The sequence below is a fragment of the Erythrolamprus reginae genome, chromosome 6, assembly GCF_031021105.1.
Source record: "Erythrolamprus reginae isolate rEryReg1 chromosome 6, rEryReg1.hap1, whole genome shotgun sequence".
NCBI lineage: Eukaryota > Metazoa > Chordata > Lepidosauria > Squamata > Dipsadidae > Erythrolamprus > Erythrolamprus reginae.
The window spans coordinates 28,572,712-28,598,405 of record NC_091955.1 but is presented as its reverse complement, the minus strand read 5'-3'; the positions used below and the strand labels follow the sequence as shown (position 1 = coordinate 28,598,405).

The 25,694-nt window shown below is 43.4% G+C and overlaps 1 protein-coding gene across 4 annotated transcripts in view; it reads left to right on the top strand.

Annotated features, from left to right (window-relative positions):
* PTPRZ1 (protein tyrosine phosphatase receptor type Z1) overlaps positions 1-25,694 on the top strand; it is a 155,521-nt gene that overhangs the window by 33,849 nt on the left and 95,978 nt on the right. For all 4 annotated transcript variants that reach the window (XM_070754742.1, XM_070754740.1, XM_070754739.1 and 1 more), the window contains exon 2: positions 7,540-7,605. In XM_070754742.1, coding sequence (XP_070610843.1) covers positions 7,540-7,605 — 66 coding nt within the window. The remainder of the gene's footprint in view (positions 1-7,539; positions 7,606-25,694) is intronic.

Here is a 25,694-nt window from a genome sequence, read left to right as displayed (position 1 = left end):
CTAATAGAATATTTGTATGTGCGTGGGCACACTCATGCATTTACTACACAGCTTTTTGTTTAAAAGAGCTAATCAAATTAATATAAACTGAAACCACCATAAAAGTTATTAATCCTGTTACATTTTTGATTCAACAAATTAGACTTTTCAAGCTGTCTTATACTGTAAGATGAATAATTTTAAAATAATTTAAAGATCCCTATTTTGTTACATATATACAGTATATCAATATATAGTGCATGTCTGCACTATATAAATGGATTGTAACTCTCTGTTATTTTTTTTTATGGTGGCATATATTTCAGATAAATATTTCTGATCACATTTCTTCTGAATGTATTTAGACATTGGATGCATTTATATGTTTTGTAGTAGGATATTATTTAAATTCATAAAGCATATACCAAATTCTGTTTTTATTGTTTAACTCTGACTTTGATATATAATTTGATTTTAATCTTGTGCATATTAAACTTCATGAGCACAGTAGCTATAATAGAACTGCAAAATAAAATAAATAAGGGCAATATTTATTTTTAATTATATTATCATTACATATTATGGGACATAAACTAGGATGTAGTTGTAGTCACCAAAATCAAGAATGCCATTTCTTAATAACTTAATACACATAAAAATACAATATAAAATTTATCCAATAAAAACAATACAGCATTACAAAGAACATAAAATTATAATGTTGGGGGCCCCGGGACAGGGGTTTATCCTGGGGTGTTTCTTGATCTCTCAGCAGCTTTCAATACCATTGATCATGGTATCCTTCTGTGCCGGATAGAGGAGTTGGGAATGGGAGGCACCTTTTTATGGTGGTTCTCCTCCTACCTCTCCGGTCAGTCACAGTCGGTGTTAGCAGGGGTCAGAGGTCGACTCCCAGGTCCCTCCTTTGTGGGATTCCTCAGGGGTCGGTCCTCTCCCCCCTGCTGTTTAATATCTACATGAAACCGCTGGGTGAGATCATCCGAGGGCACAGGGTGAATTACCACCAGTACGCTGATGATACTCAGCTGTACATCTCTACCCCGTGTCAACTCAGTGAAGCAGTGGAAGTGATGTGCTGATGTCTGGAGGCTGTCACGGTCTGGATGGGTGCCAACAGGCTCAAGCTCAATCTAGACAAGACCGAGTGGCTGTGGGTATTGCCATCTGTCCGTCCATTACCCTGGGGGGGGATTATTGACCCCCTCAGAGAGGGTCCACAACTTGGGCATCCTCTTTGATCCACAGCTGACTTTAGACCACCATCTTTCAACTGTGGCGAGGGGGGTGTTTGCCCAGGTTCGCTTGGTGCATCAGTTGTGGCCCTATTTGGACAGGGAGTCTTTGCTCATGGTCACTCATACCCTTGTCACCTCGAGGTTAGACTACTGCAATGCTCTCTACATGGGGCTACCTCTGAAGAGTGTTAGGAAACTTCAAATCATCCAAAATGCAGCCACACGAGCGGTTATGGGCCTTCCAAAGCATGCCTCTATTTTGTCATCACTCCGCAGACTGCATTGGCTGCTGATCGGTTTCTGGACACAATTCAAAGTGTTGGTTATGACCTATAAAGCCCTACATGGCATAGGACCAGACTATTTCCAAGACCGCCTTCTGCCGCACAAGAGAAAGGCTGTTCTATCTAGAGCAGGGGTGCGTTCTACTTACCTTGCCCACCAATTCGCATTGTGATGGAAGTGCACATTTTCCACACACTCTAAATAAATGTTTAGAACCAGTAGGAACCATCCTCTGATTTAGGACTAAGTGAGAGGGAGGGAGGGAGGGAGGGAGGAAGGAAGGAATCCTAAATATAATGACAGAGCTTTGTTCTTCTCAGGATCCTTTATCTAGGTTAGGGACTGGCATTCAGGGAAGAGTTTAAGATACAAGAAAATGAGGGTTTCCTTCCCAGTATTCATTTCATATTGTAGTTTTCCTTCCTTCAATAATGAATCAGCATTTTATATACACAGAGAATCTCATTGGGCTGTGCATTTTTTCATTTTGGCATTCTCTCAATGAGTGCTTTATTTTTGCAAAGCTGATACTCCAGAGTTTACTGAATACAGTGGTACCTCAAGATACGAACCTAATTGGTTCCAGGGGGAGGTTCGTAAGACGAAAGGTTCGTAAGACGAAACATTGTTTCCCATAGGAAACAATGTAAAGTCAATTAATCCGTGCAACAACAAAAAAAAACCCGCAAAAAACCGCTGCCACCCGGCTGTCACCTTTTAAAACAGCCGGGGGGCTTCCCAGCAGCCTCTCGAACCCGGAAGTTTGGCAAAATTTTGGGGTTTGGGAGGCTGCTGGGAAGCCCCGCAGCCCGGCTGTCACTTTTTAAAACAGCCGGGAGGCTTCCCAGCAGCTTCCTGAACCTGAATGCCAAACCCTCCACGCACTTTGCCCTGAATGCCTCCTGGCTCAAGCCGGTGGCGGCAGACCGCCTTTGGGTTTTCGGCTGGGGGGGGAGCAGGAGGACCTTCCTAACTCCCTCCTCCCCGAGCCGAAAACCCAAAGGCGGTCTGCTGTGGCCAGCAGAAGAGGGACGGGGAGCCGGGCAAGAGCAATCTTCTGCCGGCCATGGGCGAAGGGCGGGAAGCCTCTTGCACCAGCTGCTACAGCCACCGGCTTCCCCGCCCTTCACCCATGGCCGGCAGAAGATCGCTCCGCTCGGTCGGTGGCTCCGGAGAGGCAGGAGCTGGGCGCTGGCCTGCCTTTTCTCCCCCGCCGCCGCCTGCTTCGCTCTTTCTCCTTCCCCGCACCGCTGCTCCGCTCGATCGGCAGCTCCGGAGAGGCAGGAGCTGGGCGCTGGCCTACTTTTTGTCCCCCGCCGCCGCCGCCCGCTGGCTGCGAGTGCTCTGCCAGGCAGCCAGGAGACATTCAGGGCGAAGTGCATGGAGGAATGGGAAGCTGAAGCCACCGGCATTTGAGCTTCCCATTCCTCCATGCCCTGAATGCCTCCTGGCTCAAGCGGGCAGCAGCAGACCGCCTTTGGGTTTTCCGCTCAGGACAGGAGCGGCGAAGTGACGTGGAGGGATGGAAAGCTGAAACGGCCCGGTTTCAGCTTCGCATTCCTCCACGTCACTTCTCCGCTCCTGTCCTGGCTAAACCGTGCGGCAACAGACAGACTTTGGGTTTTTGGCTGGGGGGGGGGAGAGGTAGGAACTTCCTAACTCCCTTCCCCCCCAGCCAAAAACCCAAAGCCTGTCTGTTACTGCACGGTTTAGCCAGGACAGGAGCAGCGAAGTGACGTGGAGGAATGCGAAGCTGAAACCGGGCACTTCGCTGCTCCTGTCCTGGCTAAACCGTGCGGCAACAGACAGGCTTTGGGTTTTTGACTGGGGGGGGGAAGGGAGTTAGGAAGGTCCTACCTCTCCCCCCCCCCCAGCCAAAAACCCAAAGCCTGTCTGTTGCCGCACGGTTTAGCCAGGACAGGAGCGGCGAAGTGCCTGGTTTCAGCTTCGCATTCCTCCATGTCACTTTGCCGCTCCTGTCCTGGCTAAACCGTGCGGCAACAGACAGGCTTTGGGTTTTTGGCTGGGGGGGGAGAAGTAGGACCTTCCTAACTCCCTCCCCCCCAGCCAAAATCACAAAGCCAGGCAGCCCCCGCCGCCAAAGGAGCCTCCTGATTCTCCCCGCCCTTCTGTCCCGCTCATTGCCCGTGTCTGGCAGAAGCTGCTGCCCGAGTGCTCTTGGCCGGCGGGATGAAAAGTGCTGAGGTGGGGGGTGCAGCTACTCTATCTGTCTGAAAAAAACACAAAATTTACACACACACTCCTAATAATTCAAATAATGTATATCTAAAATTTTGCATTCATACCATTACTGTAGGCTGAGGAAAAAATGTGGTGCATTGCTTTCTGGGTGACCTTCGTATTTCTTGGACTATCGTATCCTTATCACATAACCAATAAACAATGGAATTATTTCATTAATAACTATTTCACTATTAATTAAAATGCAATGTGAAACTCATCAAAGATGTTTTTATCACCTTTAAATTGTAATTTAGTGTTGGAATCCTAAAATAAAACATACATAATAAAACATACACAACATTTAAAAATGTTTTCTGAATAAGATGCTGTAATGAGCAAGTGATTTTAAAAAAATATTGTCTACAAACATTGACATTTTTTAAGGTATGATTTTAGATATGATAAATATATGGATTATTCAGTAAACTGGACAGTCACTTGCCAATTGGCAAGAAAATTCTAAAGCTCATAAAATTAATATTAGTTTTAATATATTGTTCCTAAATTATTAAATATCTGGGATTATTATGCCAAGGGAAATAACCAGTATTATTTATTTATAATACCCAATATTATCTATAATAATAGATAAGAACATTTCAAAATTATCTTCTAGATAGAAAAAGATATGAGGCAGTTAAAATAATCCATATCTTTATGGAAATATAGATATATTTATTGCAAAAAATAATTTTGCATCAAGACTGATGGATAATATAAAGTAACATTAGTTATTTAGAAGTAAACTTTAGCACTAAACTTAGAAAATTGGTAAGCTTAAATGTTAATTCTTTTATAGAAGGAACACCAGTTTTGACAATGCTAATGATAATAGCTGATTTGTTAACTACAATAGTGGAATGAACATGATATTCAATTCTCACATTTTGGGTACAGCTTGAGAATTTTACATCATCACCTTTATAGATGAATGGAAAGTTTTTGGTTCTAACAGTAGGAATTTGGTTTTAAAGTAGTTAGAAATGTCAGGCAGCAGTGGGTTCCTATCGGTGCGCCTAATTGTGTGCGGCTCTGTGGCTCTGGCCCGTTAGCGTACGTTCGAGTGAAATTTTGCTTCCTGTACCTGTGCAGGTAGCAAAATCTCGCGCAGGAAGGCATGTGCTTCTGCAGGTGCAGAAGCAAAACCCCTCAATGAAATATGCATGCATGTGCGTCCCCGTGTGAAATTTTGCTACCTGTGCAGATGCAGGAAGCAAAATTTTGCTTGAACACATGCTGGCACGCCATAGCTGCAAAGCTGCATGCAATTAGATACACTGGTGTCAGGGCATTTATTGGGTAAAAATTTGAATGTGATTTTTCATCACACAAGGAATCTTGAATATTCAATATATGAAAACTTTCATTGTTGCAAAAAAAAGTGATTATATATTAATGCAAAAATATTTGTGTTCTAGATCAGTGTTTTTCAACCAGTGTGCCGCGGCACACTAGTGTGCCGTGAGACATGGTCAGGTGTGCCGCGAAGCTCAGAGAGAGAAAGAAAACAAGAGAGAGAGATAGAAAGAGCAAGAGGGAGAGAAAGAAAACAAGAGAGAGAGAAAGAAAGAGAGAAAGAAAGAAAGAGAGAGAGAGAGAAAGCAAGAGAGAGAGAGAGAAAGCAAGAGAGAGAAAAAGAAAGAATGAGAGAGAAAGCAAGCAAGAGAGAGAGCAATAGAGAGAGAAAGAAAGAAAGAGAGAAAGAGGGAGGGAGGGAGGGAAGGGGGAGAGAGAAAGACATAGAGGGAGGTAGGGAGGGAGAGAGAAAGAGAGCAAAAAAGAGGAAAGAAGGAAGAAAGAAAGAGGGATGGAGAGAGAGAGAAAAAAGAGGAAGGGAGAGAAAGAGGGAGGGAGAGAGAAATAGAGCAAAAGGGAGGAAGAGAGAGATACTTTTTTGTCCAAACTTTTTTTAGCCACCCCCCCCCCCCCCAATGTGCCCCATGGTTTTGTAAATGTAAAAAATGTGGCGCAGCTCAAAAAAGGTTGAAAATCACTGTTCTAGATGATCAAGACTGGGTTAAGAAATGTTGTCAATTTCCAGATTTTGGTCTAACTTTGTGCTGAAGGAGAAACAGTATGAATCTATATGTCCTGAAGTAGATCACTGTTCAAAAATTGAATCATGATGACACCAAAGAAACTTATTCCAAATGTCATATATATATTTCTTTTCACAGTCTTTTGTCAATTAAATACAATTTAAGTGTAGGGTTGGAGTTGATGGTGAGCTAATAATGCATTTTGGACTGTTTTTCATTTATTTGGAATGTGTTTCCTTTCATTTGTTTATTTTTCCTGTTGCAGTTCAATATACATTTATTTTTTCTCTTACTATATACAGTACTTCTTTTTATGTAATAGGTTAAATCTTTTTTTAAAAAAGTACATAGGATTTCATATAATAGTGATCTAATTATATAATTATATGACTATTCATATGCATCAATACAATTATGAATGTTTTAATAAATGGCTATTGTAATTCATTTAAAGTTTAATAACATTATGTTTAAAATTTGATTAACATGCTAAACATTTCTAAAAATTGTTGAACAAGTGAAAGACTACGAAAATTCATGTGCTAACATTAGCAGTGCCTATTTCACCACAGTTCTTCCCTTGCTGTAACTTTATTCAGTTACTATTCAACTCTGGAAATAGAATCTCATACTGGGGTTTTGTTTGTTTTGGTTTGCTCTCTGGCATTGAACCAGAAAACCAAGAACCTTGCTATAATGCAAAGCAGGATTTTCACCCCAAGCTATTACTTAGAGAACGTATGAGAGAAGGTTAGGGATAGCAGGCAAGCATAGGCATAGTTTATGAATTCTCAAATAATCAACCCAGATATTAATAAATAATTGCTATCTGTTGTTGCGTTTCTTCCATTTTTTGAAAAATAAAAGTAAAGCCCTTCATGGTTGTAATCAGGTTATCTGAAGAAACGTTTTTCCTAGTTACATCCACCCACTGGAGCAGGAAGGTAGGGGATGCTGTGGGTCCTGTAAGGAGGTACAATTGGCAGGACCCAAAAGGAGAGCCTTCTCTATGTTGGCTGCCTCCCTTTGGAATACCATCCCTACAGAGATTTGCAACACTTTCATAGAGCCCTGAAGACCAGGTTCAGCCATTTAGTTGTGGAGTCCAGAGAGGGATGGAGCCCACTAAGTGTTCGTTTGATTGCTTTTTGCTACCGGTGTGGGACTGTGGGTGTATTATTTTTATTCTTTTATAGTGCTTTTTTAAATGCTTGTAAACTACCCAGAATCAATGAGAATGAATGGGCAGCCATATAAATCTTCTAAATATATAAATAAATTATTTCCCAGTATGGAAAGCTGTAGAGACCAGAACAATGGAAACAAGAACTGAGTGAAGTGTACTCAGTGTACTCTTGTTATAGAGTAGTACAAATTAAGTACATATTTTGATAGCATATGCATTAGTTATTTTTAAGAAAGGTCAAAGTAAATTTCAATCTGCTATTGACTCTTGGAGAATTTAGGGTCATATCTATGTACTTTTCTTGGGCAGACAGACATGACTTGCCATCGTTTTTCTCTCTCAAGGTATTTTCTCTACTTTCCAGTACAGTTTCATAGAGACTGGTCTCCTTGAAGTGTTCCAGCCTAAAGTCAACCAGATGCTGCCTCATGCACAGGCAATTACACCAAGTCACTAAAACTGAGAGCAAATGCACTTAAGTTAAAAATATTTTTTTTAAATCCTCTCTGCTGTTTAATGTTAACTTCTTCTGATGTTTGTTTGTTTTTAGAACGGATTCTTGCCTATTTTCGACCACATCGAACATTTGCACAAACTATTGATTGGTCTTATTCAGGTAAGTACATTATCTGCTACTTAATCAAGGGATCTCAAAGAGTGTGTTCAAAAAAATTAAGATGAAAGCTGCAATCGTATGCATCACATAAAAACAGGCAATTTTTTTGAGTATACTATTTTGACACTTTTTGGATACTCCTATTTCACAATGCTTCATTACCGTAATTCAGCAAGATTTTGCCTGTTGCCTGCAGTATGAGCTGATAAAGATCAGTTATTAAAATGTGCTCTGTCCACCTAATTAAAAATATTAGAAGGTCTTATGATGTTCACTTATTCACTTATTTATTTATTTATTTTATTTATTTATTAGATTTGTATGCCGCCCCTCTCCGAAGACTCGGGGCGGCTAACAACAATATAAAAAGACAATGTAAAAAAATGTAATATTAAAAGACAATCTAAAAAATCCCAATTTAAAGAACCACTCATACATACAAGCATACCATGTATAAATTCTATAAGCCTAGGGGGAAGGGAAATTTCAGTTCCCCCATGCCTGACGACAGAGGTGAGTTTTAAGGAGCTTGCGAAAGGCAAGGAGGGTGGGGGCAACCCTGATATCTGGGGGGAGCTGGTTCCAGAGCGTCGGGGCAGCCACAGAGAAGGCTCTTCTCCTGGGTCCCACCAAACGACATTGCTTAGTCGACAGGACCCGGAGAAGGCCAACTCTGTGGGACCTAACCGGTCGCTGGGATTTGTGCGGCAGAAGGCGGTCCCGGAGATATTCTGGTCCGATGCCATGAAGGGCTTTATAGGTCATAACCAATACTTTGAATTGTGTCCGGAAATTGATCGGCAACCAATGCAGACTGCGGAGTATTGGAGTGATATGGGCATACTTAGAGAAGCCCATAATTGCTCTCGCAGCTGCATTCTGCACGATCTGAAGTTTCCGAACACTTTTCAAAGGTAGCCCCATGTAGAGAGCATTACAGTAGTCAAACCTCAAGGTGATGAGAGCATGAGTCTTCGGAGAGGGGCGGCATACAAATCCAAATAATAAATAAATAAATAAGTGAGTGAGTGAGTGAGTGAGTGAGTGAGTGACTGTGAGCAGTGAGTCCCGGTCCAGATAGGGCCGCAACTGGTGCACCAGGCGAACCTGGCCAAAGGCCCCCCTCGCCACAGCTGAAAGATGTTTCTCTAATGTGAGCTGTGGATCGAGGAGGACGCCCAAGTTGCGGACCCTCTCTGAGGGGGTTAGTGATTCTCCCCCCCCCCCAGGGTTATGGGCGGACAGATGGAATTGTCCTTGGGAGGCAGAACCCACAGCCACTCCGTCTTATCCGGGTTGAGTTTGAGTCTGTTGACACCCATCCAGACCCCAACAGCCTCCAGGCACCAGCACATCACTTCCACTGCTTCATTGACTGGACATGGAGTGGAGATGTACAGCTGGGTATCATCAGCGTACTGATGATACCTCACCCTATGCCCTTGGATGATCTCACCCAGCGGTTTCATGTAGATATTAAATAGCAGGGGGGAGAGGACCGACCCCTGAGGCACTCCACAAGGGAGTAACCTCGAGGTCGACCTCTGATCCCCCACTAACACTGACTGCAACCGACCGGATAGGTAGGAGGAGAACCACTGGAGAACAGTGCCTCCCACTCCCAACCCCTCCAGCCGGCGCAGAAGGATACCATGGTCGATTATTGCATGCAGCCTCTGGACAACTTTCTTATAGCACCAAAGCCCAGAATTGACTGCAAATTTAAGAAAGCAATCATGATTTTGTACTATTTCTAGCATGGAACAAAAAAAGTGGTAATTCTTGAAATAAGCATGGTCTAATTTGTGAAGCAAAAAACTGCTGATCAATCTTTCAAATCCAGAAAAGAATTAAAATCTTTCTAACTCTTCCAACTATTGTCCTGAGTGCACAAGCCTCTTTTCACTAAAAACAATTCTCTACCTCTTATAAACCTTTGTACTTTTAGGATATTTAGGGCAATTCTGCCCTGCAATCTCATTTCCCATGAATTTTCTTAAACTTCTACTGCTTCACCTGTCATAGCAATAGGAAACAGACGGTTGTTTTGTTCCTATATTGCTCTGCAGTTCTATGGAAATTTTATAGCAAGGATGAACAAGTAATTCAGTATCATAGAAGCAAGTAGAAATGCTACTACTACACTGCAGCTTAAAGAGGTTTTCTAAAAATGACATTTTGCTTACTGGGGGTTGGAAATAGGTGTATATGCAGTGGAAGCATGGAACGTTGTGTGCACTGATATTGCCAGTCAGATGGAATGTAAGACCAGAGTACTGTAGATAGAAACATGTGAAAGCTACTTCATATAAAAACACAACATTTATTTTTATTTATTTTATTTATTATTTGGATTTGTATGCCGCCCCTCTCCAAAGACTCGGAGACTAAAACATATGATGAACAGTTGCCTAAGCTGGGTATATCTAATCTAGTAAAAAGAAAAACTAGGGGTAGTATTTGAGGAGCTGCACAAAGAAAATGGGGGTCAACCTATTCTCCAAAGTACATAAAGGCAGTTCAAGAACAATGGATAAAAACTAATCAAGGAGAGAACCAACCTAGAACTCTTAAGAGAAATGTCCTAACAGTGAAAATAATTAACCTTGCTTCCAGAAATAAGAAAATACTGGACAACCACTTGTCTAGAATGGATGTAGGCAACCTGCAGCTCTGGAGCTGTTTGTGGCTCTTTGGGCCCTCTGCTATGGCTCCGTGTCCAATCACTGGCTGGCTGGCCCCTCCCCTCCCTGTCACTCCTCGGCTTACTTGAGAAGGCAGGGGATGGAGAAATGGCCAGGGATGATTCTCCAGCACCTCACTTGTGCTGGAGCTTCTTCCAGCTCTTTTTGATGCTAGGCATGCCTCAGTTGCTTGGGAACATGCTCAACCTGCTCTCTGCCCTGAGATACTGGCCTGAGCGGGTCATGATTGACACCGGCTTCGCTGACAGGAGAGCTGGTGGGGTGAGAATGGCTTCTGGGTGGAGGCAACAATGGAAAGAGGGATGGGCCCACCGAACCTCACACGCCCATCCTGGGGGCCAGGAAAGCCAAGGCTGGATCAAGCGGTTGAGGTCTCCTTGGGGCTCTTCGCTATTCCTTTCTTTCTTTTATTTTGGAAATCCGGGCTGGCTGAGGAATGAGTGTGAATCACAGCAGAGGCTTCCCTTCGAGCTTCCTTCCTCTTCCTTCTCCTGCAACCCCCTGACCAGTTGTGGTGGGGCTGGGACAGTGCGCACAAGCAGGGAGACCCTCCTCAAATGAGCATCTGGACTCAACCATAGGAAAGCAGAGACGTGTGTGGGGTGGGCAGCCACTCACTTGAGGGTCTCCCTGCTCATGCTGCAGTTGGTGCTCATTCCTCAGCCAGCCCAGATTTCCAAAAGAAGAAAGAAAAGGAGAGCTCGCTGGGTTTTCTGAGAGAGTGAGAAGAAACACAGACACAGATACAAAGAGAGAGATACAGAGAGGGAGGGAGGGAGAGAGAAAGAGAAATACAGTGATCCCCCGCTCTTTGCGAGGGTTCCGTTCCAGGACCCCCCGCAACGAGCGGGTTTTCACGAAGTAGCGCTGCGGAAGTAAAAACACCATCTGCGCATATGCAGAGGGTGTTTTTACTTCCGCAGCGCTAGCGAGGAGCCTAAGATTGGGGGCGGCGCGGGTGTTTTAAAACATCCCCGCCGACATGAGGGGCTCGCTAGCACACCCCCAAACCCGGGTTGGGGGTTCGGGGGTGTGCTAGCGAGCCTCCCATGTCGGCGGGGATGTTTTAAAACACCCGCGCGACTTTCCAATGAGTCCCGAAGACAAACGCGTTGTCTTCGGGACTCATTGGAAAGTCGCGCGGGTGTTTTAAAACATCCCCGCCGACATGGGAGGCTCGCTAGCACACCCCCGAGCCCCCAACCCGGGTTTGGGGGGTGCTAGGAAGCTCCCATTGTTGGCGGAGACCTTTTAAAACACTCGCGCGGCTTCCAAACCGAGTCCTGAAGCCAAGCGCTTTTAAAGCCAAGCGCTTTTAAAACACCCGCGCGACTTTCCAATGAGTCCCGAAGACAAACGCGTTGTCTTCGGGACTCATTGGAAAGTCGCGCGGGTGTTTTAAAACATCCCCGCCGACATGGGAGGCTCGCTAGCACACCCCCGAGCCCCCAACCCGGGTTTGGGGGGTGCTAGGAAGCTCCCATTGTTGGCGGAGACCTTTTAAAACACTCGCGCGGCTTCCAAACCGAGTCCTGAAGCCAAGCGCTTTTAAAGCCAAGCGCTTTTAAAACACCCCGCGCGACTTTCCAATGAGTCCCGAAGACAAACGCGTTGTCTTCGGGACTCATTGGAAAGTCGCGCGGGTGTTTTAAAACATCCCCGCCGACATGGGAGGCTCGCTAGCACACCCCCGAGCCCCCAACCCGGGTTTGGGGGGTGCTAGGAAGCTCCCATTGTTGGCGGAGACCTTTTAAAACACTCGCGCGGCTTCCAAACCGAGTCCTGAAGCCGCGCGAGTGTTTTAAAAGGTCTCCGCCAACAATGGGAGCTTCCTAGCACCCCCCAAACCCGGGTTGGGGGCTCGGGGGGGTGCTAGGAAGCTCCCATTGTTGGCGGAGACCTTTTAAAACACTCGCGCGGCTTCCAGGACTCGGTTTGGAAGCCGCTCGAGTGTTTTAAAAGGTCTCCGCCAACAATGGGAGCTTCCTAGCACCCCCCAAACCCGGGTTGGGGGCTTGGGGGGGGGTGCTAGGAAGCTCCCATTGTTGGCGGAGACCTTTTAAAACACACGCGCGGCTTCCAAACCGAGTCCTGGAAGCCGCGCGAGTGTTTTAAAAGGTCTCCGCCAACAATGGGAGCTTCCTAGCACCCCCCAAACCCGGGTTGGGGGCTCGGGGGGGGGTGCTAGGAAGCTCCCATTGTTGGCGGAGACCTTTTAAAACACTCGCGCGGCTTCCAAACCGAGTCCTGAAGCCAAGCGCCAAAGGCGAACTTCTGCGCTTGGCTTCAGGACTCGGTTTGGAAGCCGCGCGAGTGTTTTAACAGGTCTCCGCCATCATGGGGAGCTTCCTAGCACCCCCCCCCCCCGAGCCCCCAACCCGGGTTTGGGGGGTGCTAGGAAGCTCCCATTGTTGGCGGAGACCTTTTAAAACACTCGCGCGGCTTCCAAACCGAGTCCTCAAGCCAAGCGCTTTTAAAGCCAAGCGCTTTTAAAACACCCGCACGACTTTCCAATGAGTCCCGAAGACAAACGCGTTGTCTTCGGGACTCATTGGAAAGTCGCGCGGGTGTTTTAAAACATCCCCGCCGACATGGGAGGCTCGCTAGCACACCCCCGAGCCCCCAACCCGGGTTTGGGGGGTGCTAGGAAGCTCCCATTGTTGGCGGAGACCTTTTAAAACACTCGCGCGGCTTCCAAACCGAGTCCTGAAGCCGCGCGAGTGTTTTAAAAGGTCTCCGCCAACAATGGGAGCTTCCTAGCACCCCCCAAACCCGGGTTGGGGGCTCGGGGGGGGTGCTAGGAAGCTCCCATTGTTGGCGGAGACCTTTTAAAACACTCGCGCGGCTTCCAAACCGAGTCCTGAAGCCAAGCGCCAAAGGCGAACTTCTGCGCTTGGCTTCAGGACTCGGTTTGGAAGCCGCGCGAGTGTTTTAACAGGTCTCCGCCAACAATGGGAGCTTCCTAGCACCCCCCCCGAGCCCCCAACCCGGGTTTGGGGGGTGCTAGGAAGCTCCCATTGTTGACGGAGACCTTTTAAAACACTCGCGCGGCTTCAGGACTCGGTTTGGAAGCCGCGCGAGTGTTTTAAAAGGTCTCCGCCAACAATGGGAGCTTCCTAGCACCCCCCAAACCCGGGTTGGGGGCTCGGGGGTGTGCTAGCGAGCCTCCCATGTCGGCGGGGATGTTTTAAAACACCCGCGCGACTTTCCAATGAGTCCCGAAGACAACGCGTTTGTCTTCGGGACTCATTGGAAAGTCGCGCGGGTGTTTTAAAAGCGCTTGGCTTTAAAAGCGCTTGGCTTCAGGACTCGGTTTGGAAGCCGTGCGAGTGTTTTAAAAGGTCTCCGCCAACAATGGGAGCTTCCTAGCACCCCCCAAACCAGGGTTGGGGGCTCGGGGGGGGTGCTAGGAAGCTCCCATTGTTGGCGGAGACCTTTTAAAACACTCGCGCGGCTTCCAAACCGAGTCCTGGAAGCCGCGCGAGTGTTTTAAAAGGTCTCCGCCAACAATGGGAGCTTCCTAGCATCCCCCAAACCCGGGTTGGGGGCTCGGGGGGGGGTGCTAGGAAGCTCCCATTGTTGGCGGAGACCTTTTAAAACACTCGCGCGGCTTCCAAACCGAGTCCTGAAGCCAAGCGCAGAAGTTCGCCTTTGGCGCTTGGCTTCAGGACTCGGTTTGGAAGCCGCGCGAGTGTTTTAACAGGTCTCCGCCATCATGGGGAGATTCCTAGCACCCCCCCCCCGAGCCCCCAACCCGGGTTTGGGGGGTGCTAGGAAGCCCCCCATGCCGGCGGGAAGACCCAGGGAACGTTCCTTCGGCCGCCCAGCAGCTGATCTGCCGGAACGCAAACTCCACCATCTACGCATGCGTGCAGATGGTGTTACTTCCGGGTTGAAAACTCGCGATATAGCCGTTTCGCAATGATCGGGGTCGCGATACCCGGGGGATCACTGTACTCAGAGAGCAGGAGAAAGGGAGAGAGATACTCAGGGAATGGGGGGAGAGATACAGAAGGAAAGGGGAAGAGAGATACAGAGTGGGAGAGACACACAGAGAGGTATACAGAGGGGGAGAGAGAGGGAGAAAGAGGGGAATGGGGAGAGATACACACAGAGAGAAATACAGAGAGAGAGAAAGAGAGAGAGAGATACAGATGGAGGTGTGAGAGAGGGAGAGACATACATCTAAACAGGAGGGAGAGAGAAAAGAGTTTTGTGGTTCCCAGTTCTCTGCCCTAATGACCAGCTAAGTAGGCATGGTTAGGGGGTCATGTGATTGGGTGGGAGTGAGTGATGAGTTGGCCCCACCCACCCAAGTTTTGTGGCTCCCTGTGGGTTTTTTTTCTGTGGAAAACTGGTCCAAATGGCTCTTTGAGTGTTTAAGGTTGCCGACCCCTGGCCTGGATCACAATCACATGACTGAAACTAATAAGTGCAAAGATTGGTTAGAACTTGGAAGTCATATTTTTCAGTGCCATTGTAACTTGAATAGTCATCAAATGAATGTAACTTTTATCGCTCTCAGACCCCTAAAAGATGACAAAAATCATATTCTCTATCATTGGCATCCATCAGATTTCTAGTCCCTCACTTCTCTGTCATTTAATTTCAGATTAAAGGTTCTAGTAGCTCAAGCCCCCTGCTTGAATAATGGGTTGGACTAGAAGAACACTAAGGTCCCTTCCAATTGTGTTCTTCTGTTAGCAGATCAAAATGCCCATGACAGTGACTAGCCACTGGAGGAAAACAGGTGTGTCAGGTCAGTTGGAGTTGGGACTGTTATTAGGATGAAATGAAATAGCTAAAGTCCATCTGTTTTGATGAGCTAAGATCAGAAAACAGCAGTTTTGAACCAAAGCTAAAATGAAAACATGGATATGGGCAGGAGGGGATTCTGGCTTACCTCGCTGTCGGTTTACTTCCTCATGCACTGTGCGCCGTGTGGGCATGAACGGTGTTAAAAATCCAAGATGGAACCCCCCCCAAAACAAGATGGCGGTGCCAAGAAAGCCAGTTTGGGGGCATGTCCAGCTGGCATGTCCAGCTGCCCATCGTGGGGGGAAATACCTTCCATAGAATTGGTCTGAACCAGCAGGAACCCACCTCTGTGTATGGAGTGCATTTTCAGTGAGCGGCGGGCGGGGTGTGTGAAAGAAGGATGACATCATCTATACTTACACTTAGGAGATATTGAGTGGCTCATACTAATGGCAGGCTAAGCAGAAAGAACAAATTTTCTTATAGGAGGCAATCACATAAGACTTCAAAGAATCAGTGTGGTCCATTGCTTAAGGCACCAGGTTAGAAGCAAAGAGACTGTGAGTTCTAGTTCTGCCTTAGGCATTCTCTATGAGCCAACCCACCTCACAGGGCTGTTGTGGGGAAAATAGGAGGAGGAAGATGTGTTTTATTCCTAATCCAACTACCTTGAATTATTTATAAAAAATAATAAAAGATGGGGAATGAACGAACGAACGAACGAACGAATGATTGGTCTTGATTCTTTTCCAATTGCTTAAAATCAAAACAAGTTTCAGTACATGTGGGGTAGGTCTCACAGGGGTGTGAAATGCATTTGAAAGAAGTGCTTTGTGTTGGAAGATCCATTTCAGCATGCTATGCTTCATTGCACTAGAGATAATAGATGTAGTTTGTTTAGAGGTTTCCCTCTATGACTTATGTATGTTCTCTTTTGAAACCATTTAATGTGTTTCCAATTAATTAGATCGATCTTTTCAGAGTTGTTATTATTTTGCTTCTTACTATCTTTCTCTTTGGGTAATGGAATGGAATAAAGTGGCTGTGCATGCATAGGCATGTAGAAACTTCTAGAAGCAGTTGCCAAAGCAGCACATAAATCCTGCAAAAGGTGCGGCTGTTTTAATAATGCAGAGTGGTGTCACTCTTACTCCCATGATGAGTTAGAAAGTACTACTTGCACAGCCCTAGTTTCTCAGGTTCATGTTGCACTGCCGTTATATCTGGAACACTGATCTACCAAGAATCTTCTATGATAAATTAAGTATGAATCTGAATCACACGGAAAGTCAGCCTGGGATGTAGTTTCATGTTCTGTAGGTGCTAGTTCACTATGTATGTCTGGTTATTATATTTCCTTAGTAAAGTAGTCCAACAAGGAAGCAAAGTGGACTGGATTTCCATTTTTCCTCTAAGCCACAGGCTCCCTTTTATCAGCTGAGCCAGGGAAAGATTACATGTTTTTCTGTCGAATCACCCAGCATACCCAAATATAATATTTTTGCTGATAAAGAAGGGAGCCTAGTATAGATCTATTTGGGCCTTCTTGTGGCCTCATCAGCTACTATATCTGCCTTGGAATGGCTCCTGCATGGGACCGAGAGGCAAAAGGAAAGCAAAGTTGCTTCCTCCCATATTTGGGAATACCTGGGTTATTTCAACAGAAAAACAACTATCTATCTATCTATCTATCTATCTATCTATCTATCTATCTATCTATCTATCTATCTATCTGTTCTGTCTGGGTCCCCCCAGACGCCAACACCAACCAAAAAGAGTATCCAGACACACTGGTATAAAGCAAAGGCAGTTTATATAATTCAAAGCAAACACAGGTAACAAAAACTGTTCTTACAGACAGGAACACTACGAAGCTTCACAGAGGTTTCACGAAGGCCAGGCAATAAAACAGGATTCTTGCTGGCAAAAACAACGCTGGAGATAAGAAAACCCACGCCTCCCCCAAGTCTTCCAGACTTCTAGGCCACAAGCCAAGATGAGAGACGCCGAGGATCGAAGCAAGGTCACAGGACTCCCAATTGATAACTCTCCACAAGACTGTAAGGGCGGGCCTGCCTTTTCAACCCTGCTGAGGAGAACCACACTCAAACCCAGCTGTTGCCAATTCAGGGATGGAAATACCTTTCTAATTGGCCCCGTCTTTGAGCTGCTCGTCGCTGCCTCATGTCTATTATAGCCTGTGCGTCTTCATCCAATGAATCCAGGCTACTAGCTGGGGAGAGCCCCCCCCCGGGGGTCTCAGGCTGCTCTCCCTCCTCCTCTTCCTGACGTTCCTCTCCCCCGTCTGCCTGGTCCTCCCCTCCTGTTCACTGTCCTCCTTCTCTGGGCATGGATCCGGCAGAGATCCAGCCGGTCCCTGAGGAGCCTCAGGTTGAATCACAACACTATCTATCTATCTATCTATCTATCTATCTATCTATCTATCTATCTATCTATCTATCTATCTATCTATTTATCTAATATTTTTATGTGTAACCAGTAAAATAGGCACCCCCTTTTTACTATGTGGTGCTCAATTATATTTACTGTCGTGCCTTTAAGACAAGCGTATATTTTGTTTATTCAAAATAGTAGAATCATACATTTATTTAGAACAAATAATCCTCAAGTTAATGCAGAATTTATTCCTTTCAGATGGTCATCTCTCTTGCTTTAGTAAGAACCAGATTGGTGTAGTGGGTCAGGCACCTGGTTGAAAAATGAGAGACTGTGAGTTCCAGTCTTGCCTTAGGCATAAATCCAGCTGGTTGACAACTTGGGCCAATAATTCTCTCTCAGTCCCAGGAAACCTGAGTTCTCAGAGAAGGGCAGCATATAAATCAAATAACTAAATTAATTAACTAACCTAACCTATCCTAACCTAACCACTTCTAAAATCTTGCCAAGAAAACTTAAAGCAGATGTCTAAGTAGTCAACATTGACTCAAAGACATACATACACACAAAAGGATAAGTATTACTATAATTCTTGGACAATTATAATTCCTATTTCATTCACCCTGAAGCTTAACTCTATTTGACAGGATCATTAGAAGATAACTGGCTTAGAAATCAAATAGGCCTTGCTCAGTTATTGCATCCATATTGCCACTTCAGTTTAAATTTTGTCCTGATTGCTTTACAATATTGGCCAGCATATGAAGAAGACATTGTGGACAGCTATTCTGATAAACTGAAATGGATGCATTATATTGTATAAAGCTCTCCCTAGGATGGCCCGTAAGTATCTTCCTTCAAACATAATATTTTGCCCTGCACATTCAACTTAAGAGGGAAAAAAATATTTTCACTAACTGCCCTGTTATAGAACTGCCTTTCCATGGAGACCCATTACTGGGAGATATCAAAAGTATTTTGTTTCTTGTAGAATCTGAATGATCGATGGGCTGAACTTTTATTACATGATTTTTATTCTATTTTATTTTTGTTGAATTTTGATTAGGATTTGTAGTGTGGTTGAAAGACTAAGGTAAAACTGTTTTATTATTGGTTGCAAACTGCCAGAAGACCTGTGGAAAAAAAATTCTTAATCTGTATAAATAATAAATAATTGCTTCCAACTGGCCTTTTGTTTCTTTTTTCCCAGGCCTTTAATTTGATATGCAGATATTTCTGCATAAAAGGATCACTGGAAGAAAAAAAAAGATCTCTTAATCTTCGCAGCTTTCTCTATAAAATTAGAATTTCATCACAAATCTCCTGCATTAAATGTAATTTTCCCTAAGTCTTTAAACTATTCATGACTTCATATTGTTTTTATATAAATTAAAAACCAAAAGAAATTGACTTGCTGCCAGAATGACAGGTGCCAAGCCTCTGCTAAATCTTGTGTGATTCTTTTTATAGTACTTTTGGGGAATGGGGGAAGGTAAGAACTTATAATTATATAATATGGACCTGCTATGGTCCCAGATGAATTCTCCCCTGGAGCAAAACACAAGCACAGAGGGTCAAGTTAGATTTGAAGTTATTGCAGTGTGTTTTCTCAATCCAGTCCATGTGTCTCTGAAACCTTAATTTTGTAGAAAATTACAAAATACATAAGATTATTATTTCTATTTTAAACTGAAGATACAGTAAAAGTATTTTATTTCATTTCACAAAGGACTGAAGTTTCAGTCCTAGATACATTTGCAGAAGGTAGGATTTATGGGTATACATGGGTAGGATTAGACGGCTTACCAGAGATGCATATTTCATCTCAGACACCAAAACTCTTGAAATAGCAGTTAAAACATGTTTCTCTTCTCTGCCATTGTCAAACATTAAGAAGAATATGCCACTTCCCATTATTATAATGAAGGTTTTGTAAGAATACTAAATGAGGCAAAGAAATGGCCCTTTTTAAAATCATGCTCCTTTTGAAAGGCAGAGAACTTATTACTGGCTTTCAAGTCAATTCTTTAAAGAGATCTGCATATAATCACATTTCTTGAATGCAAATTTAATGTTTCATTCTGTTTCACAAAGTACACTATGTGGGTTTCCTAGATTATCTGGGACAAAATAAATTGTTTTCAGGACTGCTCTTGTTCCTAATCCAAGCCATTAATTGGCTGCTGCCAACTCTCTTTATTGGGCTTTGTGAAGTGCACCTCCTTTGTCTTTAGGATATGGGTAGCAAAGAAAGTCAAACCCGGGTGTCACGTAAATTTCCCTGTGTCACAGGTTCTTTTAAAACCATATCCAATTTGATGGACTCTGTTCTGTCTGGGTGCCCCCAGACTTCAACACCAACTGGAAAAAACAGCCAGACACGCTGGTAAAAGCAAAAGCACTTTATAGTTTGAAAAATAAACACAGAGAAAAACCTGTTCTTCCCAACAGGCAGGCTATGAGACTTCACAGCAGAGTCCTGACGGCCAGACAATACAGCAGACTTCTTGCTGGCACACCCACCACTGTAGAGAATAAGACCCACACCTTTTCCCCCCAAGGTTTCAGTATTCAAAGTCACAAACCAGAATTCCAAGACGCCAAAGATCACAGCCAGGTCCCAGGACTCCCAAAGATAATACTCCACAAGCCAGGAAGGGTGGGTCTGCCTTTTCAGCCTTTCCAGAGAGCACCACACCCAAACCCAGCTGTTGCCTCTTTAGTGCTGAAAGTACCTGGCTAATTGTCTCCTTCGTTGTGTTGCTCTTCTCTGCCGGAGATCGATGATTGCTTGTGCATTTTCATCTAAGGAAACCAGGCTGCTTGCTGGGGAGAGCTCCCCCTCGGGGGACTCTGGCTGTCCTCCCTCTCCCTCAGCCTGAGATTCCTCCTCCCCGTCTGCCTGAACCTCCTGTTCCTCATCCTCCCCCTCTGAGCAGGAAGCCGGCAGAGGATCAGCCGTTCCCTGAGGGGCCTCAGACGGAATCACAACAGACTCCAACTCAAAATATCGATGAAAAGTATAAGACAATGGGATTTTTATATCTCCCTATAAAGATTAGGGAGATTATTTATTTATTTTGACAAAATATTCAATATACAAAACATACAAATATATGTGAAACTTTCTATGTACTGTATATTGTATTATACTATATTGCTATTACTACTTACATTTATACAATGTTCTCTACTATTTTACTATACTTGCCTCATCCTTCTATGTGTGCGTATTATTTCTATTACAAGTATGTTACTATCATTGCTATACAACTATTATTAGGCTACAACAATGTTTTAACTCTTTTTTTTAAAAAAAATATTGTTTTTCCACACCTTACAGAGATTTAAATTCACATACCTCAAATTAGAATACAATACAATATAATATTAAATGCAAAATTCTTAATCCAAATTTCTTAATTATTTACCGGTATGCAATTTATTCTGGTACATATCATTCATCCTGTGCTATCTCCTTTTCAAATCCTATCATCCGGATTTCAGATATTATCTTTAGGCTTGATTTGAATTCAAAGTGCTATTTGCTATCTAATTTTTTTGTGGTTATTTGCTGTTTATCTACCAAGACTGTGCCGTCGTGCTACAATCCATTGCTTATATTCTTAAACTCATTCTTACTTTTTAGAATCCTCATTTTATCGTAGTTGCCCTTACTTCTCTTTATATCCCAGGAAGGAAAGGAAAGATTCATATCAAATCTTAATCTAATTATAACAATATCAATATACATAGGAGGAAGGGTTATGTTTTAATTTTTTTTAAAAAAAACCTTCCTATTCGCTTCATTCCTTTTATTTCTTTTATTATACCAGTACAGTGATACCTCGTCTTACGAACTTAATTGGTTCCGGGAGGAGATTCATAAGGCGAAAGGTTCGTAAGACAAAACAATGTTTCCCATAGGAAACAATGTAAAACCGATTAATGCGTGCAAGCAAATTTTTTTAGCAAAAATGGCGCTCTACTTGGTGCCGCCGCCCAGCTGTAACCTTTTGAAACAGCCGGGCACTTCTTGGCGTTCTCTCAAACGCCGAACCCGAAAAGTTCGGCAAAAGTTTGAGTTTGGGTTTGGGAGGCCTCCGAGAAGCGCCTCTGCCTGGCTGTCACCTTCTGAAACAGCCAGGGGGCTTCTTGGCGTTCTCCCGAATGCCAAACCCAGAAGTTTGGCAAAAGTTCGGGTTCGGCGTTCAGGTTCAGGAGGCCGCTGAGAAGCGCCTCCGCCTGGCTGTCACCTTATTTAACCCTTTAACATATTTAAATGTTTCGATCATGTCCCCCCTTTAAATATGTTAAAGGGTTAAATAAGGTTCAGGAGGGAAGTGTTTTTAATAGGAAAGTGAACACAAGAACAAGGGGACACAATCTGATGTTAGTTGTGGGAAAGATCAAAAGCAACGTGAGAAAATATTATTTCACTGAAAGAGTAGTAGATCCTTGGAACAACCTTCCAGCAGACGTGGTTGGTAAATCCACAGTAACTGAATTTAAACATGCCTGGGATAAACATATATCCATTGTAAGATAAAATACAGGAAATAGTATAAGGGCAGACTAGATGGACCATGAGGTATTTTTCTGCCGTCAGTCTTCTATGTTTCTGTTTCTATTTATTGATTATTTGAATTATATATTTATTATGATCAGTTTTGTAATTCAAATAATCAATAAGACTATCAAAAGTAGTAATCATCCAAAATAATCATAACCATAATCATAACCATTTTTGATTTTCTCATCCATAATAATCATAATCACAACCTTTTTCAATTTTCTCATTCATAACCATTTCAGTTTCCTCTCCTTATTCCATCATTCCATTTAACATTTTTATCTCTAGTTTTCTTTTCAATAATAAACTCCAATAAAATTAAGTCATTAATAATTCCAATTCATTTATAGTTTCATAGTCATTTCCTTTTATAATTTATGGCTTTATGGGAAAAAAACTCAGTCCCTTCCTCTTCTTTGAAGTGCTGCTATCTTCTGCTGTCTTCTGGGTTTTCAATGTCAATTTTCTTAAAGTGTGTCAAACCTCTTTTCAAATTGCATTATCCAATATGTTTTCAAATAATTCAGTCAGTTCCACCTTGAATAGTTAGTTCCTTCCACGCCATAGCTGACATCCTCCTTTCTCATAGAAAACAAATGTGAAGGCCAAGCAGATAAGATATGTTTCCAAACCATGTCAACATAGTTACACAGATTGGCTGCTATGTTTCCTCCGACCACAAGATGGTGCTAAATAACAAATTTATTGAAATCTTACAGTATTTATAGACTTCCTCTTCCTTTAATGCATGTAAATGGAGGAAAAAAAGAAAAAAAGAGCCTCCACAGCGAGAATTTAAGGGGTCCCAATTCAAAAAGACAAATCCAAATACAGTATAGTTAAGAATCTTAAAAATCCAATCTTGGGCAATTGCTACTTTTAAAAAATTTCACCATTTGCCTCATCGCAATGATAGCTGCTTCCTGTTCTATTTCAAGCTGATTTAGCTCCGTTGAAATCTAATTGAGGAAAAAAAATCCAAAATCCCTTTCGGCCACTTTCACTCACCAGCACCGGCTTTAAATCTCTTCTTCCTCTGTAAGTACACCTCCAGCTCTTTCCAAATGTTACCGATCATCTTTCCATCCTGGTTTTGCGTTGTCTCCGTGGCTGTGTTGGCTCAGGCATGGCTGAGCTGGCTTCACACCATAGCCAGTGCGAGACTGGGCCGATTCGTCTGGTGGGGCATGCCAGCCCCTACCAGGCCCCTGGTAGTATCCCATGCATCACCTTCCCTTCAGGAAGGATCTGGTCTGATCAAAAAGGACCAGAACCCCCAAGCAGTGGGGATTTGAAGCCTTTCCAAGAGAGAGGAAAGGCTCCTTGCTGCCACGGCCATCAGACCCCACCACTCTTCTCAATGTTTTAACTCGTATAGACCCTGGTGTTTCTTTAAATCCTCTCTGTGTCACTCTCTTTCATTATATTTCTCTTTTATTCTTTATTAATGACCAGCAGGTAAAGTAATGCCATCTTTTCTTGGTTCTGTGCCTCTTTTTTTTTTTTTCTTCAGTCTCTGGGAAACATTCTTCTTTTATTTCCCTGCTTTTTCTGTTTGTTGTGGTTTTTAAGCTTTCAAAACACATATAGTTCCTCCTGTCTCCTCCCCTTTCAGGATTGTGGATTTCATAAGCAATTCTGCCCTTCTGTCATTGGGGAGAAGTCTCGGCACAGGTGTCTAAAAGTTTCTTATTAGCCTATTCTTCCACACTCTGTGACTGTAAAAGTTAAGGTTGTTTGTAAGGTTAAGTAGTAGCTATTGCAAGTTCTCCATAGATTAAAGTGAATCTGTTGGGAGTAAAGTTGGACTTGGACTTTGATTATGCTTTTGGCACATCAATCAATACTGGTAGTCCTTGACTTACAACCATTTGTTTAGTGACCATTTGAAGTTAGAGTGAATTGTAGCCATTTTTCAACCATTGCAACATCCCCTTGGTCACATTATCAAAATGCTTGGCAACTTGCACTTATTTATGGTGGCTGCACTATGATCACCTTTTGCAAGCAAAGTTAGTGGGAAAGCTAGATTTGCTTAACAACCGTGTTACCAATTTAACAACTGCAGTGATTCACTTAACAACTGTAGCAAAGAATATGGTAAAATGGGGCAAAACTCACTTAACAAATGTCTCACTTAGTAACATAAATTTTGGATGCAGTTGTGGTCATAAATCGAGGACCTCACTACTATGGAAATGTAGTGAGTATTTCTGTCTTCATTTGCAGTAGCTTATTTAAATTTGTGAGCAGGCTCATTTTTACACATCATAGATTTAATATATCATAGATTCTACAAAGTTGAAAGTTCTCCTTTTGGAGAAGATGACATCTGAGGATGGCTTCAGCCTTTCAGACATGAATTAATCTCCTTGTTACCAAGTTCCAACTTTATTAACAAGAATCCCAGAAAGTCATTTTTACGTAGCTGTCGTGAAATCCAGTATTTATTTATTGATTGATTGAATTTACAGGCCACATTTCTCCTTGCAACTTACAACAGTAAAAACATGATAACCCCTGGGCCTACTGACATAAATGTGATTTAAGTGCTTTTCGAAAGAGTGGGTGCGGTATGGATCTCTGGGGGGAGTTGGTTCCAGAGGACCAGGGCCATAACAGAGAAGGCTCTCCTGCGGTCCCGCCAGCTGGCATTGTTTGGCTGACAGGATCCTATGCAACCTAATCGGTCACTGGGACATATGAGACAGAAGATGGTCCCGTAAATAATCTGGTCCTAAGCCATGTAGTATAAGGATCCATAATTAATAACATAATTACTGTGTTACAAATTTAACAACTGCAATGAGTCACTCTATAACTGCTGTGAGAAAGATTATAAAATAAAGTAAAATTCACTTAATTGCCTTGCTTAGCAATAGAAATGAAGACCGAGTTGAAAAAGTATTATGTGACCTTAAACTTTCTCTATCATTCAGACCAGACAGTTTACATGCATACTTCCTAAAAAAGCTCTCTTCTACTATAGCTGAACCACTGAGCATAATTTTTGAAAAATCCTTCAGCACCAGCACACTTCCTAAGCTATAGTTGAAAACAACGGTCATCCCCATCTTCAAAAAAGGAGACCCCTCTCTTGTAGATAACTACAGACCAATATCACTATGCTACATCCCAAGCAAAGTCATGGAATCAATTACTCTCCAACTTGAATCTAATAATCTGCTCTCTAAAAAACAATTTGGATTCAGAAAAAAACTATCCTGCAACCTGCAGCTCTTCCACTGCAAAAACATATCTTGATTAAGGTAAATCTATAGATGCAATCTATATTGATTTCTGCAAAGCCTTTGATTCAGTGGTCCATGACAAACTACTCCTAAAACTCAAATCCTATGTCATCTCAGGATTCCTCCACTGCTGGATTACAGCATTCCCGTCAAACAGACAAGTGGTTAAAATAGAAAGCACCATATCTACCCCTGTCCCTGTTAAAAGCAGTTCCCCCAAGGTAGCATACTGGGACCAACGCTGTTCATTCTCTACATCAATGACCTTTGCGATCTCATCACAAGCAACTGTGTTCTCTTCGCAGATGATGTTAAACTTTTCAACACCACCAATAGCACAAAGACCTAGACTCTGTTTCTGATTGGTCTAACACATGGCAACTTCAAATCTCAACCAGCAAATGC